This window comes from Bufo gargarizans, unplaced genomic scaffold (genome assembly GCF_014858855.1).
Source record: "Bufo gargarizans isolate SCDJY-AF-19 unplaced genomic scaffold, ASM1485885v1 original_scaffold_2034_pilon, whole genome shotgun sequence".
NCBI classification, from domain to species: domain Eukaryota; kingdom Metazoa; phylum Chordata; class Amphibia; order Anura; family Bufonidae; genus Bufo; species Bufo gargarizans.
Genome location: NW_025334613.1, coordinates 214302 through 229349, shown reverse-complemented (window position 1 = coordinate 229349; position 15048 = coordinate 214302). Strand labels below are relative to the sequence as shown.

Genomic DNA, 15048 nt, shown 5'->3' with positions numbered 1-15048 from the left:
ATAGACTTCACAGTCACAGACTACATGCTGGACCTCGCTCTGTTAGCTCTCCGTCCTCTGAACTAATATCAGAAAGGGACAGTGCATACAATGGGGTTATCAGAGAAAATGTAACATAAAATACACAACATATAAACACAGTGCAAAATAACAGCTTGTAAAAAAAAAAGGGATAAAAACAGAACTTAATACGTTATGCGACGCAGAAATATCAGTCAGTCCATCAAACTAGTGATCCCCAAAGAATGACTGTTTGCTTTTCTCCCTGCATGTGTTAAAACGGGTCTGTAGATCCCCCCGTAACCTCCCCCTACCTGTGATGTCATAGGAGGCCGGGGAGTATGGTATTGAGTAGAGATGAGTGAATCAAATCCAATGAAGTGGAATTCGATCCAAATTTCTGGATAAATTCAATTTGCTGCAAAGCTGAATTTCCTTGTGCTTCGTGTGTCACGGCTGAGGATGGGGAAAATCCTCAGCCGTGCGATGCCAGAAGATGTAAACCCCTGCTCGGCCAGGACGAGAGAATTAGGGAGCAGGTCACCTCCTAACGCATCCCTAATCTGTCCCTAACTCCTAGCTGCATGGGCCGACCTTGAAGGTAGGAGGGCCCATGCTCAGGAACCTCGGATCCCTACTCACCCTCCGCCGGTCCCTGAACTAGGAATGAAGGGTAAGATGACCTGTTCCTTCTGGACACGGAGGAACAGGAGTCTCACTGGCCAAGCTGCAGGAAAAAGGGGAACAGAAACAGGCCTATGGATATGGCAGGTGCTGCACTAGTTCCAGCCACCTGCCACAGCCTTGCTGACTGGATCTGTGTGCAGGCAAGCTGAAGTCCACAACAATACAAATAGAACTCAGCACACACACATCCACACACAGGAACCCAGATCCATAGCTGCACAGAATAATAAAGGAAAACATCAACAGAACATCACATAAACTTAAACTTATGACCACAAGGGTGGCCCCCACTGGCAGGTGAAATAAGACAGGAGGCTACTCCAGCTAGTCATGGCTGAAGTACCCCTCAGACAAGTGCTATTCACTGAGGCTTTATAGGCCCAAGTAGTCACACCCACACAGACACGCCCAGTGTTCACACACACAGAAGGGAATTAACCCTTCCAACACCAGGGAGTGTAGTGAGACCACATAAAGGGAAATACACACAGATACTCACTGCAGCTGTTACCGATGACAACGACATGTGTGGCAGACGTGTCCTGGGAGCCGGCCAAAAGGCCGAGACACTGCCACCACATGTACATCAAAACAAACGTTGCCACGGGCAGCTACAGTGAAGGGAAAATGTCACAGTGCACACCAAACATAAAACCAAGTGCACACCAGACATTCAGAGTGCATACATACACACACACCACTCAGGTGTAACCGCATGCACTTGACAGTAAGCTACTTAGCACCAGCTCCGGCTGCTATACTGCCAAGTACAAACACATGTTGCCAACGGCAACCACAAGTGAGGCAACATACTAGCGGCCCTCACCTGTGGCTGAACAACAACACCCAAACCGCAGGCAACAGCATGCGGACACAGGAGTCACGACCATGACCATGGCCGTGACATCATGGTAGCGAATCGATTTAACTTGAAGTGTAAAAACAAAATAAAACATTCTTACCACCTCCATTTGCTTGCGACAGTACAGCCTCCGCCATCTTGATTGAAGATCTCACCAAAATCCCGTTCTTGGTGACGTAAGACATCACCACGCCAGCCGACGTCATCTCGGGCCACGCGAGATTTGGCGCCAGATCTTCAAACAAGATGGCGGCGGTCGGCCCGTCCTGAGCAAATGGAGGCGGTTAGTTAGACTTTTTTTTCTGTTCATTTTACACAGTTTTTATTCTCAGATGCCGCAATCATGAATGAACGCGGCATCTTAGGGGTACAATGATGGGGGGCGGCGCTATCACTGCTCCCTGTCATTGCACCCGTTACTTACAAAAAAAGTAGTTTACAAAGTGAATTAAAAAAAAAATCTGCGAAGCAGCTGATTCGAATTTTCAAAAACTTCTCTAATAATGACCTTTTATGGCAGTTTTTACGACTTATTTCTGTATTTTCTGCCTCAAAATCTTTGTATAGAAATATATTTTTGGGTATTCACCTTAGCGACTTCATATTACTGCCATCCACTCCGTCCAAATGTCCCGCACACGTGCCTACCAGTCATGGCGGAGATAATGGCAGGATAGATGGAGTTATCTAATTGCTCCCTGTTACTGAGCTGGGATCTGTTTGGTTTTGATACCATGGAAACAGATACATGGCCTGAGTTCTCAGGAGGAAGCACGTGGCTCAAATATGGACTAGGCCACGTATTTGTTTTATGTATATTATAAGATAGGGGTTTCATGTGTGAAAAGGACACTAGCCTTTTCCTGACACCTCTAACGGTTCTGGTCTGTATCCCGCTGGTATCCGGCATCTTCACATTTTATGATTGGGGTCTCTGGTTTCTGTGAAGTTGATCCATTTTATTGATACTATGGCTACAATCTCCTGGACATTGACGTGGTTATGACCCAATCCTGGAATTCTGATGGCACCTATGAAGGTGCACTTAGGGGTTGGGTGGTTTCGCTCTGGTAGACAGGATTAGCGGACGCAGTATAGAGGCAACAACAAGTTCTTTGGATCAAACGGTTCAGTATTTTATTCACACTTAAGGCAAGTGACAAAACAAGAAGTCATATATTCAAACAAAAAAGGCACCTTGCGGTGTTGGTGGTAATTCACACCATGCGGCAATTCTGCCTCAAAGAGACCTTAATCTTAACAGCACCAACCGGTTTTCACGCCAAACAGGTAGCAAGCCTTCATCCAGACACACGGCTCCCAGATCCCAACACAGAGACCTCGCTTCTGAGCCCAGCTGCCTATTTAAGGACAGCCAGGTGCTGCCAAAACCCAGACCGGCACTTAAAATCTGGTCCAGTATTTGACCTCACCTGGCTGTAAATCAGCCCAGCAGCACATGCTGGGAGGAAAATACCTGTTTTCCCAGACCAAACCTCTCACTGTCACATAGGATGTTGCAGAGAATATAACAGGGTCACAAAAAAATTATATTAAAGGGGTTCTCTAGGCATTAAGAAAATGAAAATATTTAAATTATTATTATTTATTATTAAATCGCCATTCATTCCATAGCGCTGTACATATGATAAGCGGTGCACATACATAATATAGACAATTGCACTAATCATAAACAAGACGAGTTACAGACTGGTACAGAAGGAGAGAAGGCTCTGCCCGTGAGGGCTTACAATCTACATGGTATGGGAGAAGGACACAGTAGGTGCGGGTGAAGCTGGTCATGGTGGTATAGAGGCAGCAGGGTCACTGGTTGTAGGCTTGTCTGAAGAGGTGGGTTTCAGGTTTCTTTTGCAGGATTCCACTGTAGGTGAGAGTCTGATATGTTGGGGAAGCGAGTTCCAGAGTGTGGGGGATGCACGGGAGAAGTCCTGGAGGAGATTGTGGGAAGAGGCGATAAGAGGAGAGAAGGAGGTCTTGTGAGGATCGGAGAGTGCGTGTGAGGATGTATCAGGAAAGTAGCTCAGAGATGTAGGGAGGGGACAGGTTGTGGACGGCCTTGTATGTATTTGTTAGTATTTTGAACTGAATTCGCTGGGCAATGGGGAGCCAGTGAAGGGATTGGCAGAGGGGGGAGGCAGAGGAGTAACAGGGTGAGAGGTGGATTAGTCGGGCAGCAGAGTTGAGGATAGATTAGAGGGGTGCGAGAGTGCTAGATGGAAGGCTAAATTAAATATTACTTTCTTATAAATATATTCCCAAATACCTTTTATTACTTAGAATGGCTTGTTTTGTCTAGGGATTACAGTATTTTTCGCCCTATAAGATGTACCGGCCCATAAGACACACCTAGGTTTTTGAGGAGGAAAATAAGAAAAAAATAATTTTGAACCAAAATGTGTGCTTTTGGTGGGTTTGGAACTAATGGTGGTCTGTGGATGACACTATTATGGGGGATCTGTGGATGACGCACTGTTATGGGGAATCTGTGGGTGACACTGTTATGGGGGATCTGTTGGTGATACTGTTATGGGGGATCTGTGGGTGACACTGTTATGGGGGATCTGTGGGTGACACTGTTATGGGGGATCTGTGGGTGACACTGTTATGGGGGATCTGTGGGTGACACTGTTATGGGGGATCTGTGGGTGACACTGTTATGGGGGATCTGTGGGTGACACTGTTATGGGGGATCTGTAGGTGACACTGTTATGGGGGATCTGTGGGTGAAACTGTTATGAGGGATCTGTGGGTGACACTGTTATGGGGGATCTGTGGGTGACACTGTTATGGGGATCTGTGTATGACACTGTTATGGGGGATCTGTGGATGACACTGTTATGGGGGATCTGTGAGTGACACTGTTATGGGGGATCTGTGGGTGACACTGTTACGGGGATCTCTGGGTGGCTCTTATTGGAGGTCTCTGGATGGCACTGTTATGGGGATCTGTCTATGACACTGTTATGGGGGATCTGTGGATGACACTGTTATGGGGATCTGTCTATGACACTGTTATGGGGGATCTGTGGATGACACATGTGGCGAAACCAACCTCGCCACTGGGTTTTGGAGAGGGCTGTTTAAAAGCCTCTTGCCTCAGGTTTATGGCCCATAGTAACTTTAAAGGAGAAAACAGACCGGCCACACAGCTTAAATCTGTCTGTAGAATTGTATTTTATGTTATTATGCGTTCGGTTAAATTGTATGTTATGTGAGGGTACCCAGATAGCTAATAGTATTGTATTCGTGTATTCTGAGTGCCATTCACCTAATGATATGCACTCAGACTTGAGCTATCTGGAGATATGTTAAATGTCTGTGTTTGCTGTGGGGGTGTGCCATTGTGTGTTTAAATGGTGATGTCTGTCCTGTTGTCTCCACATGTGTATTGGCGATCTCCCTTTGTCCTGAGAGATAATTGGATTGCCTTCGGTTGTCTCTGGGACAGAGAGGAGGAAACCATGATGCATTGTGAGGATGTGTTGTATCTGTTCTGTATTTGCAAAACTGTAAAAAAAAAACAGGCTGGGTGTGCCAGCACATCAGACCACTGCTAGACCCTCAAGACGGAGCCTTGTCTCGTTATTGGGGGGATTCCCTGTATGCTGTTGGAGACTGATTGCCAGGAGTGTAAGCTGACTGTACGCTTTTCCTGTTCGTCTGCTGGCAGCTATTCGCGAGGTTCCAGTTTGGAGTGCTATTTTGTATCCAGTTCGGGAGTTTGGTGTTCTGCAGTAGCTGTGCCTGTCTCTCAGAAAGGGGCATATCGCCTGAACGGATTTTAACCCCTTGTCTGCTGAAACGGTCCGTTACAACACATATATAGCATCTTATGCTATGTGTCATCCACAGATCCCCCCCATAATAGTGTCCCTGCGGTGTGAATGACCCCCAATACAGGGGGTGGGAGTCGCATCTGGTTTTATAATGACAGCGGGGCCCGTGCAGTGACTATATTCTTCTACACGGGCCCCGCTCACTGTATATAATCGTATCTGTAATTGTAGGCATTGTTAATATATAAAAGTTCATGGTAATCAGCGCCTGTATACCGTACTTACAAGTGCTCGTAGCAGAGAGGAGGAAGGAGGCAGGCCGGGAGGACGGGCGCTGGCAGCGTGAGTCACTACGTCATGCGCCTACGCCGCCTGCTTCATTCATAAAGTGGGCGGCGCAGGCGCGTGACGTAGTGACTCACGCTGCCAGCGCCCGTCCTCCCTCCTCCCTCCTCTCTGCTACTGAGCGCTTGTAAGTACAGTATACAGGAGCTAATTACCTTGAACTTTTAGATATTAACAATTCTTAGAATTACAGATACGATTATATACAGTGAGCGGGGCCCGTGTAGTAGAATACAGTCACTGCACGGGCCCGGCTGTCATTATAAAAGAAGATGCCGGCCCCCAGCCCCTCCTCCCTCTGAGCTGATGCACCCACCGCGCGGCATCGCGGCGTATCTGAAAAATGCAGCATTCGCCCCATAAGACGCACTGCTAGTTTTCCCCACTTTGGGGGGGGGGGGGGGGGGTGCGTCTTATAGGGCGAAAAATACGGTAATCATTAGGAGAAATAAAATGGCCGCTGTCCTATTAGATCACACAAAACCTGTCCTCATCACAAAGGAGGACAAGTTACTTCAGAGCAGTGAGCTAAAGAGCTTCCTCATCCTCCTCTGCTCTACTTGTCAGGTATTATGGTTCTAAGTATGACTGATAAGATCTGCAGCTGAATCGCTGTCGGAATGGAGATCATGAGGAGACATGAAGTACAGAGAGGACAGGACAGACTGTGGCAATGGAGACTGCATACAAGTGCTGCTGCTCATCAGCCACATCCCCCACATCCTCTGTGTACTTCATTACTCATCATGAACTCCATTCCTACAGAGATTCAGCTCAAGATCTCATCATCTGTATTCAGGATCATAATCTCTGACAAGTAGGAGAGGAGGATGAGGCAGCTCTCTAGCTCAGTGTTGTGAAGTAACTTGTCCTGCTGTGTGATGAGGACAGGTTTTGTTTGTACTAATAGGATGGTGGCCATTTTATTTCCCCTGATCATTGCTCCCCAGACAAAACGAGCCACTGTAACTAATGAAAGGTATTTGGAAATACATATATATATATATCTAAGAAAAATGGCGGCACCAGCAGATGAAAGAAAATGTGGGTGCACGTTCTTAATGGAATAGACTTCTTACCCCAATAATAGTCCAGAAAATGAACGGCACTCCATTAGATAGTAGAAAAAATAACTCCTTTATTCACTCGTACGGTGCAACGTTTCGGCTCAGCACTAGAGCCTTTTTCAAGCTTGAAAAAGGCTCTAGTGCTGAGCCGAAACGTTGCACCGCACGGGTGAATATAGGAGTTATTTTTTCTACTATCTAATGGAGTGCCGTTCATTTTCTGGACTACATATATATATATTAAGAAGGTACCTGGAATCATCGTGGATGGAAGGTATGTGTCCCCGAGGTTCCTGGCCTCGGTGAAGTAAGAGCCGGCATTTTATGTGTCATCAGCAGCTATTGCCAACTGACACCTTGAGATTCAGCATGGCTGTCATAGCTGATCTGGGACAGCTCTTACTGGGAGTAATCAAAGTGTTGGGTGGGTGACTACTCCCCATGTTCCAGGCCGGGTTTTGCCAGGCATAAAAAGCAGCCAGCACTGCCAGGTGTGGTGGATTTACCTCCCTCTGACAGTGGAGCTCAGGACGCTGTGTGCTGTGGACTGAGGGCTGTGCTGGGATTGGAGGTTTGAGCCGGGCTGGAGGACTCAGGCCCCTCTAAAGGCGAACAGGCCGCCTATGGACTTGATAAGGTTGAACTGCTAACAGGGTTTAAATTAACACCCAGGAGAAAAGGTGACTTTTATTGTTTATAGACTTTCCTTGTGTGTGAACAGACACCAAGCCTCCTGCGTTTGTTATGCACCAATGTGTGAATAAGCACCGCTGTTTTATTCCAGAACTGTGTACTTTGCCTCTATACTGCATCCGCGAGTCCTAACTACCAGAGCGAATCCCCACAATATATATATACTGTATATAGTATATATATATATATATATATAAAGAAGGACGTAAATATGTATGCATGTATATATGTTCCACGATTACTCAAAAACGCAACCATCGATTTCAACGAAACTTGGTATACACATCCCTTGCTACCTAGAAAGAAATATTGTGGGGGTCACAGGTCTCTAGCACGTACCATTCCTGAGATATAAAAAAAAAGAAAATGCAAATATGGCATATCACATGACCTACATTAGCCAATAGAAGCCTGCAGGTCTTTCTCTTCATAGCCCAACTGCCATACACACGGTCACATGTCCCTTATCAGCCAATAGAAACTTTCAGGTCCTTAGTTTCCACATACACACAGTTTTACACCAGGTTTCCATAACAACCCAGCCATTTTCCCTCACTGCTACAGGTCAGCTTTAAAGGGGTCGGGCGCTGTGGATGACACAGTTAAGGGAGCGGAGTGCTGTGGAGGTCACTGTTAAGGGAGTGGAGTACTGTGGAGGTGACAGTTCAAGGGGCAGGTAGGGTGGCCATTTAGGCCACCCTCAAAAGATGGACTTAAAATCCCCACCCCCAGGTCCCGCTAAGCCACGACCCAAATCCGGTTAGGCCACGCCCCCTCACACTCCGCAGTCAATGGGGATTGAAAAAAATGAAGGTAAAAATCTACTTCTGTCGGCTGCAGGGGTGGGAGGGAGGGTGACTTTCTCCCTGCAGCTCACGCTCAGACAGCACATTGCAGTAGAATGAGCTGTTTAAAATTACATCCCTGCTTGAGATAGTCCCCAAAAATGCATTAGCCAATAGAAGCCTGGTCACATGACCCTTATCAGCCAATAGAAGCTCGCAGTTCCTTAGTCTCCACATACACACAGTTTTACACCAGGTTTCCATAACAACCCAGCCAATTTCCATAACAACCCAGCCAATAACAACCCAGCCGTTCAACATCTCAATTCTCTAGTGGAGTGCTGACTGTATTTTTTATGTAGTACTTTTTGGTTTGCAAAATAGTTAATAAAGGTAAATAAAATGAGCACTCGCTTAGTAATTCAGATTTTATTATATATATATATATAATAATAAAAGTGAAGTATAAAATTTCACCTGGGTCAAGATAGGTCATAGGGCGCTGTGGATGACACTGTTAAGGGAGCGGAGTGCTGTGGAGGTCACAGTTCTGACAGGCCCCGAATGTACTGCCTGTCAGATAGATCCAACTGTATTGCCATCCTCAGGATGGCAATACAATTGAATCTAATGCACTTCAAGAGCTGAAGGACCTGTGATGACATCACAGTCCATGTGATCAGTTCTAAATGCAGTAGCTGAAAAGGACCTGCGATGATGTCACCGTCATGTGACCAGTGCAGAAGAGGACGGCTCAGCAGTGAAGAGAAGTCTTGGGAAGAAGCTGTTGTGAGATCTGTACATGAGGAGAGGTAAGTGAAGGGGTAAATTACTCAGTGTGAGAGGCAGAGCAATGTTGGGAGTTGTAGTTATTTAACTGGGATGTTATTTACATTGGACTGAATATTGAGGGGTAATGTTATTTACATGGGACTGTATATTGAAGGTGGCTGGGGTGGGGGTGATGTTATTTACGTGGGACTGTATTTTGGAGGGGCTGTAGATAGAGAGGGATGTTATTTACATGGGACTGTACATTAGAGGGGGCTAGAGAGATGGTGTGATGGCATTTACATGGGAATCTATGGCGGAGGAGGGAAATAATATTATTTACATGGGACTGTATGGTGGAGGGGCTGAGGAATTATAATTTCTGAGGACAGTAAACGGAGGAATATAACTACAGGGGGCACTGCAGGGGCAATATAAATACTGGGGGCACTTCAAGGCGAGCATTATAACAGTAGGGGGCAATATAAATACTGGGGGCACTGTGTGGGCATTATAACAGTAGGGGGCAATATAAATACTGGGGCACTTCAGGGTGAGCATTATAACAGTAGGGGTTATTATAAATACTGGGGGCACTGTTGGGACATTAAGAGTTCTTATTACTACTAGGGGCTCTACTGTATAGGAGGGACTTATAGATCCACATTATTTCTATTAAGAGCATTATGGGGGACTTTTTTACTACTGAGGGGTCTGTAGAGAGCTTTATTACAACTGGACGAACAATAGGGGACCTATTAATACTACTGGGCTCTTCTACTAATGGGGGCACTCTTGGGGAGCACCATCACTGTTGGGGGCACTGTAGGGGGCAGTATTACTAATGAGGGCATTCTAGAAGAGAATTACTATTGGTGGGACTATGAGGAGTACTATTACTATAGGGGGCACTCAATTTTCTTCAGGATAGTATTTGGGGGTACAGAAAAGTGAGAAAGCTAAGATGTCTGTGTGTCACACTCTGCAGAAACGAGGCGGCTGAGAGAAGTTGTCCAGATGGAATGGAGAAGAGGATGACAGAGAAGATCTACATCCGAGAGGACGTCACCTGGAGGCACTGAATGTGACAGGTATGGGCTGCTGTATAGCAAGTACAGTAAAATGTCTTCAGTGCTAGTGTTTACAGGGGGAGGTGTTGGGGGGGGGGCGATTGGTTGACTTTGAGAATTGGCCAAAATTCATTGGGGCTTGTGCCCCGGATCTTTTGAGATCCTAGCAACGCCCCTGGGGGCAGGTAGGGTGGCCATTCAGGCCACCCTCAAAAGACGGACTTAAAAGTCCAGTCCCCAGGTCCAGCTAAGCCACGCCCCCCCCTACGCCGGGATTGAAAAAATGAAGGTAAAAGTCAACTTCTCTCAGCTGCAGGGGTGGGAGGGAGGGTGACTTTCTCCCTGCAGCTCATGCTCAGACAGCACAGTGCTGCTGTCTGAGAGTGAGCTGTTCAAAAGAACATCCCTGTGTCCTTCCAGGCCCTGCACCAGACGGAGGACAGGGACTCTGAAAGCCGGACTGTCCGGCCTAAAACCGGACCTCTGGCCACCCTAGGGGCAGGCTGCTGTAGAGGTCACAGTTAAGGGGACGGTCAGCTGTAGAGGTCAATGTTAAGGGGGAGATTGCTGTAGAGGCCACTTTTAAGGGAACGGGGTGTTGAGGAAATCACTGTTAAGGAGATGGAGTACTGTGGAGGTCACTAATGAAGTGGTGGCCACTGTGGAGGTCACTGTTAAAGGGGCAGGCTGCTGTGGAGGTTTCTGATAAGGGGGCGGGATGCTGTGGAGGTCACTGTTAAGGGGATGGTCCACTATAGACCTCAGTGTTAAGGAAGCGGGGTGCTGTAGAGGTCATTGTTAAGGGGGCGGGGTGTTGTGGAGGTCACATTTTAAGGGAACAGAGCTCTGTAGAGGTTACTGTTAAGGGGGCAGGTTATTGTGGAAATCACTGTTAACGAGATGGGGTACTGTGGAGGTCACTAATAAATGGATGAGGTGCTGTAGAGGTCACTGTTATAGTGGATACTGTCGATATCTTTAAATTACATTCACAAAAATGTAATTAAATAGATGAAACATATCCGTGCAAAGCGGGGTCCTTCTGCTAGTTTATAATAAAGTAATATTTAAAGGGAACCTGTCACCAGTTTTATGGTGTCCTAACTAAGGGCAACATAAATAAGTGACTGATTCTTTTAGCAAAATGCTGGGTCACTTTCTTTAATTGACCCAGTCAATCTGCCAACATCTTGTATTGAAAAGCTCCAGCTGATAATGATGAGTCATGAATATTCATGAGCTCCTGACTCTCCCCGTCCACCTGCTGCTGAATGACAGTTTGTTTCCATAGGAATCAGCAGCAGGTGGGCAGGGGAGTGGCTATAGCTCTGAATTAAATATACGCTGGACTCAATGACATCACGCTGGACTCGAATCAGCTCATTAGCATGCAGCATCTTTTGTGTAGATTATGAGGTAACCATCTGTCACACCAGTAAGTGAATACATCTAAGGTACTTTTTAGTACTTAATGATTGTATAGAATTAGTTAGATTATAATCAAATATCCACATGACAGGTTCCTTTTAAGTATTTTAATTTCTTAATTCCCGGAGAACCCCTTTAAGTAGCAGTTTCTGCTTTGTGGCCGAGAATCATGTGGCAAAACCCCTGAGCACCTTAAAAATATTGAAACTGGAAAAGGACGATTAAATGTAGTAAGAGGCAAAAAAAAGATACAGACCTGGAAAAAAGCTACATTAGTAAATTAGATTTTAGTTATCCGTGTTGTGTCTACCATTCCAGTGTGACCGCTGCACACTGCCAGCCTTTGCCGCATCAGAGGAGGTATTGGTAGAACATATGAAGTGCAGGCTGAAGAACGATTTCACCCTGGTCCTAATCTGCTTGGTCTTTACCCCATACACAATGGGGTTAATGAGAGGTGGCAGCATCATGTACACGTTGGCCAGTAGGATGTGAAAATGGTTTGGGACATTTTTTCCAAACCTGTGGACAACAGAAGACAAAATGGCAGGAACACAAAATGAAAGAATGGCACAAATATGGGAGGCACATGTACCAAGAGCCTTAGTCCTGGCTTCTGTGGAGGCCAGTCGAAACACAGCTCTAAGAATCATGACATAAGAGCAGATGATGAAGGTCATATCCAACCCTCCAATAAAAAATACCACCACTATGCCATAGATGTTGTTGAACGTGATATCGGCACAGGCCAGTTTCACCACAGCCATGTGCTCACAGTAGGAGTGGTGGATGACATTGGTCAAACAGAAGGGCAGTCTTCTTATAAGGAAAGGTAATGGCAGCATCAGTCCTACCGCTCTACTGAACGCCAACACACCAATATGTGCTATCAGCCATTTTGTTAGTATTACGGTGTACCTAAGAGGGTTACAGATGGCGACATATCTATCAAATGCCATGGCCAAGAGTAAGGCTGACTCTATAATAACAAAGGAGTGGAGGAAAAACATCTGGGCGAGGCACGCCTCAGAGTAAATCTCATGACAGTTCAGCCAAAGGATCCCCAACATCTTGGGTGTGGTGGAATTGCACAAGACTAGATCAATGGAGGACAACATGCAGAGAAAGAAGTACATGGGTTCATGGAGGCTTCGATCTATCCTGATGATGAAAAGCAGCGTGAAGTTTCCAATGACAGATGTGACGTAAACCACGGTGAAGACAACGGCAAGGTAGAGGTAGAGATGTTCAAGGCCAGGGATCCCCAGGAGAAAGAACTGAATGGGAAATAATTGGGTGTAATTCTGCTGAGACATGACGGGATATCTCATAGTCATCGAAGGTCCCTATGAAGAAAAGTGAGACATCATAAATAACATAAATTGGTATTGGGTCAGTGGCTACACCTGTGGCTATGGGTTGGTGCTCTATCACATGCGCAAAAAGACTTCTTTAAGTAGTTTTGGATGTGGGGGGCACTCCAATATCTAGAGTTGTATATGACGATAGAGCGATATCTTGGTACAATTTATATTTATTTGTTGAGAAACTGAAAAAAAAGTGCCATGTGCAGTCATCGAAAAGGACAATTACAATTGTTCTAAAGAATTAAAACCTATTTCCTTAAATGGCTAGCTTAAGATAGAAAAAACAAACAAGGACAAAAATAAAAACTTTAAAAATGTAAGAGTAAAAAATAAATTAAAAAGACATTTAGTTAAGTGTCCACTTGATAGGAATTTTCATCCACTGATATCAGTAGGTTAATAGTCTTCTGACTTGTGCTCAGTGGATGGCGCTATTACTCTCAAGTCAGAGAGTGTAAAGCTACATTCACACGACTGTATTTTTGGCTCTGCATCCGTTCCGCAATTCATTTCAATGGGGCCGCAAAAGATGCGGACAGCATACAATGTGCTGTCCGCATCCGTAGACCCGTTCCGCGGCCCTGCAAAAAAGATAGAGCATGTCCTATCCTTGTCCGCAAGAATAGGCATTTCTATCATCGGGCCGGCTACATTCACACGGCCGGTATCAGTGTTTTGCAGATCTGCAATTTGCGGACCGCAAAACACATACAGTCGTGTGAATTTAGCCTAAAGCGATGGAAGTAAAATGACATCTAATCAAGGTATTAGTTCACATTAGTCATTGATTGTTTTAGTATTAATGACACCGTCCTCCCATATTAGTAAAATGAATTATCTTGTTGTAAGGTTCATACGATAAGATAAGAGATAAGATGCCTTTATTGTCACTGTACAATACAATGTAATACAATGAAATGTTGTTTGGAGCAATCCTAGACGCCATGGACAGAGGAACAAGAACTGACATCTAAACTAAAGCATTGCACTAGAAAAAAACAAAACCTTGCACTAGAAGGCATTACTATTCACAGGTCACAGCATATATATAGTAAATGCTTGTGAGTATATACTTACTGATCAGACACCACTGCAGACAAGAGATCATCATGGGGTCATGAATGCAGCGGTCACTTTCAGTCTGTGGTAGTTTCTATTCTAGGAAGGGGCAATAATCTCCGAGCATTTAGGAGACTGATTGCTTTGGGGTAGATGCTGTTCTTCAGCCTAGTGGTGCGGGCATATAGGGCTCTAAGACGCCTACCAGAGGGTAGGGGAGTGAAAAGGCTGTGGCCGGGGTGAGTTGGATCCCCGCAGATAATTGTTGCCCTGTTGCTGCAGCGAGCAGTGAAGATGTTATCCAGGGATGGTAGCTGAGGACCAGTAATTCTGCCAGCCATTCTGATGATGCGCTTGAGGGTCTTCTTGTCCTCAGAGGAGCAGCCGGAGGACCCCACTGTACTGCAGGATGTGATCGCAGATTCTATGGTGCAGCTGTTTTGGGAGTTGTGCTTTCTTCAGACTCGTCAGAAAATAAAGCCTCTGAAGACCTTTTTTGGTAATTTCTGTTGTGTTTTTTATCCATGACAGGTCCTGACTAATATGACCTCCCAAGAATCTGAAACTTTGAACTATCTCCACGTTTCCACCATTAATGCTATTGGGATGGTGTCCATTTTGTTTCTTCTTCCTAAAATCCAGAATCAGCTCCTTTGTTTTCTTGGTATTGAGTAGGAGGTTGTTGTTCTTCCTCCATCTCTCTAGGTTCTCGGCCTCTTTCCTATAGGCTGTTGTTGGAGATCAGGCCTATCACGGTCGTGTCATCTGCACATTGTATAATGGTATTGTGAATAGGTTTACAGTCATTTGTGAAGAGCGAGTAAAGGAGAGGGCTCCGCACACAGCCTCGCGGTACCCCAGTGTTTAGTGTTAGGGATGAAGAGAAGGGCTTGGCCATGCGTACGATTTGTGGTCTTTTTGTAAGAAAATCCAGTATCCAGTTGCACAGGTGTGAGCTGAGACCCAAGTTGTTCAGTTTTGTTGCCAACTTGTTGGGAGGGATGGTGATGACGGCCGAGCTGTAATCAATGAAGAGCATCCGCACAGCTGTCTCTCTGCTCCAGTGTGACAGCGCAGTGTGAAGGGTAAGTGAGACGTCGTCCTCAGCCGACCTATG

General features: G+C 45.7%; 1 protein-coding gene across 1 annotated transcript; it reads right to left on the bottom strand.

Annotated features, from left to right (window-relative positions):
- Positions 1 to 8880: 8880 nt before the first annotated feature.
- On the bottom strand, positions 8881 to 12821 carry LOC122923883 (olfactory receptor 52K2-like; the record flags this gene model as incomplete). The annotated part of the gene is made up of 2 exons (XM_044274734.1): positions 11910 to 12821; positions 8881 to 8889 (listed from the first exon to the last, which is right to left on the bottom strand). Coding segments are annotated over exons 1-2 (921 nt in total), but the record flags the coding sequence as incomplete, so codon positions are not given.
- Between the last annotated feature and the right edge of the window lie 2227 nt (positions 12822 to 15048).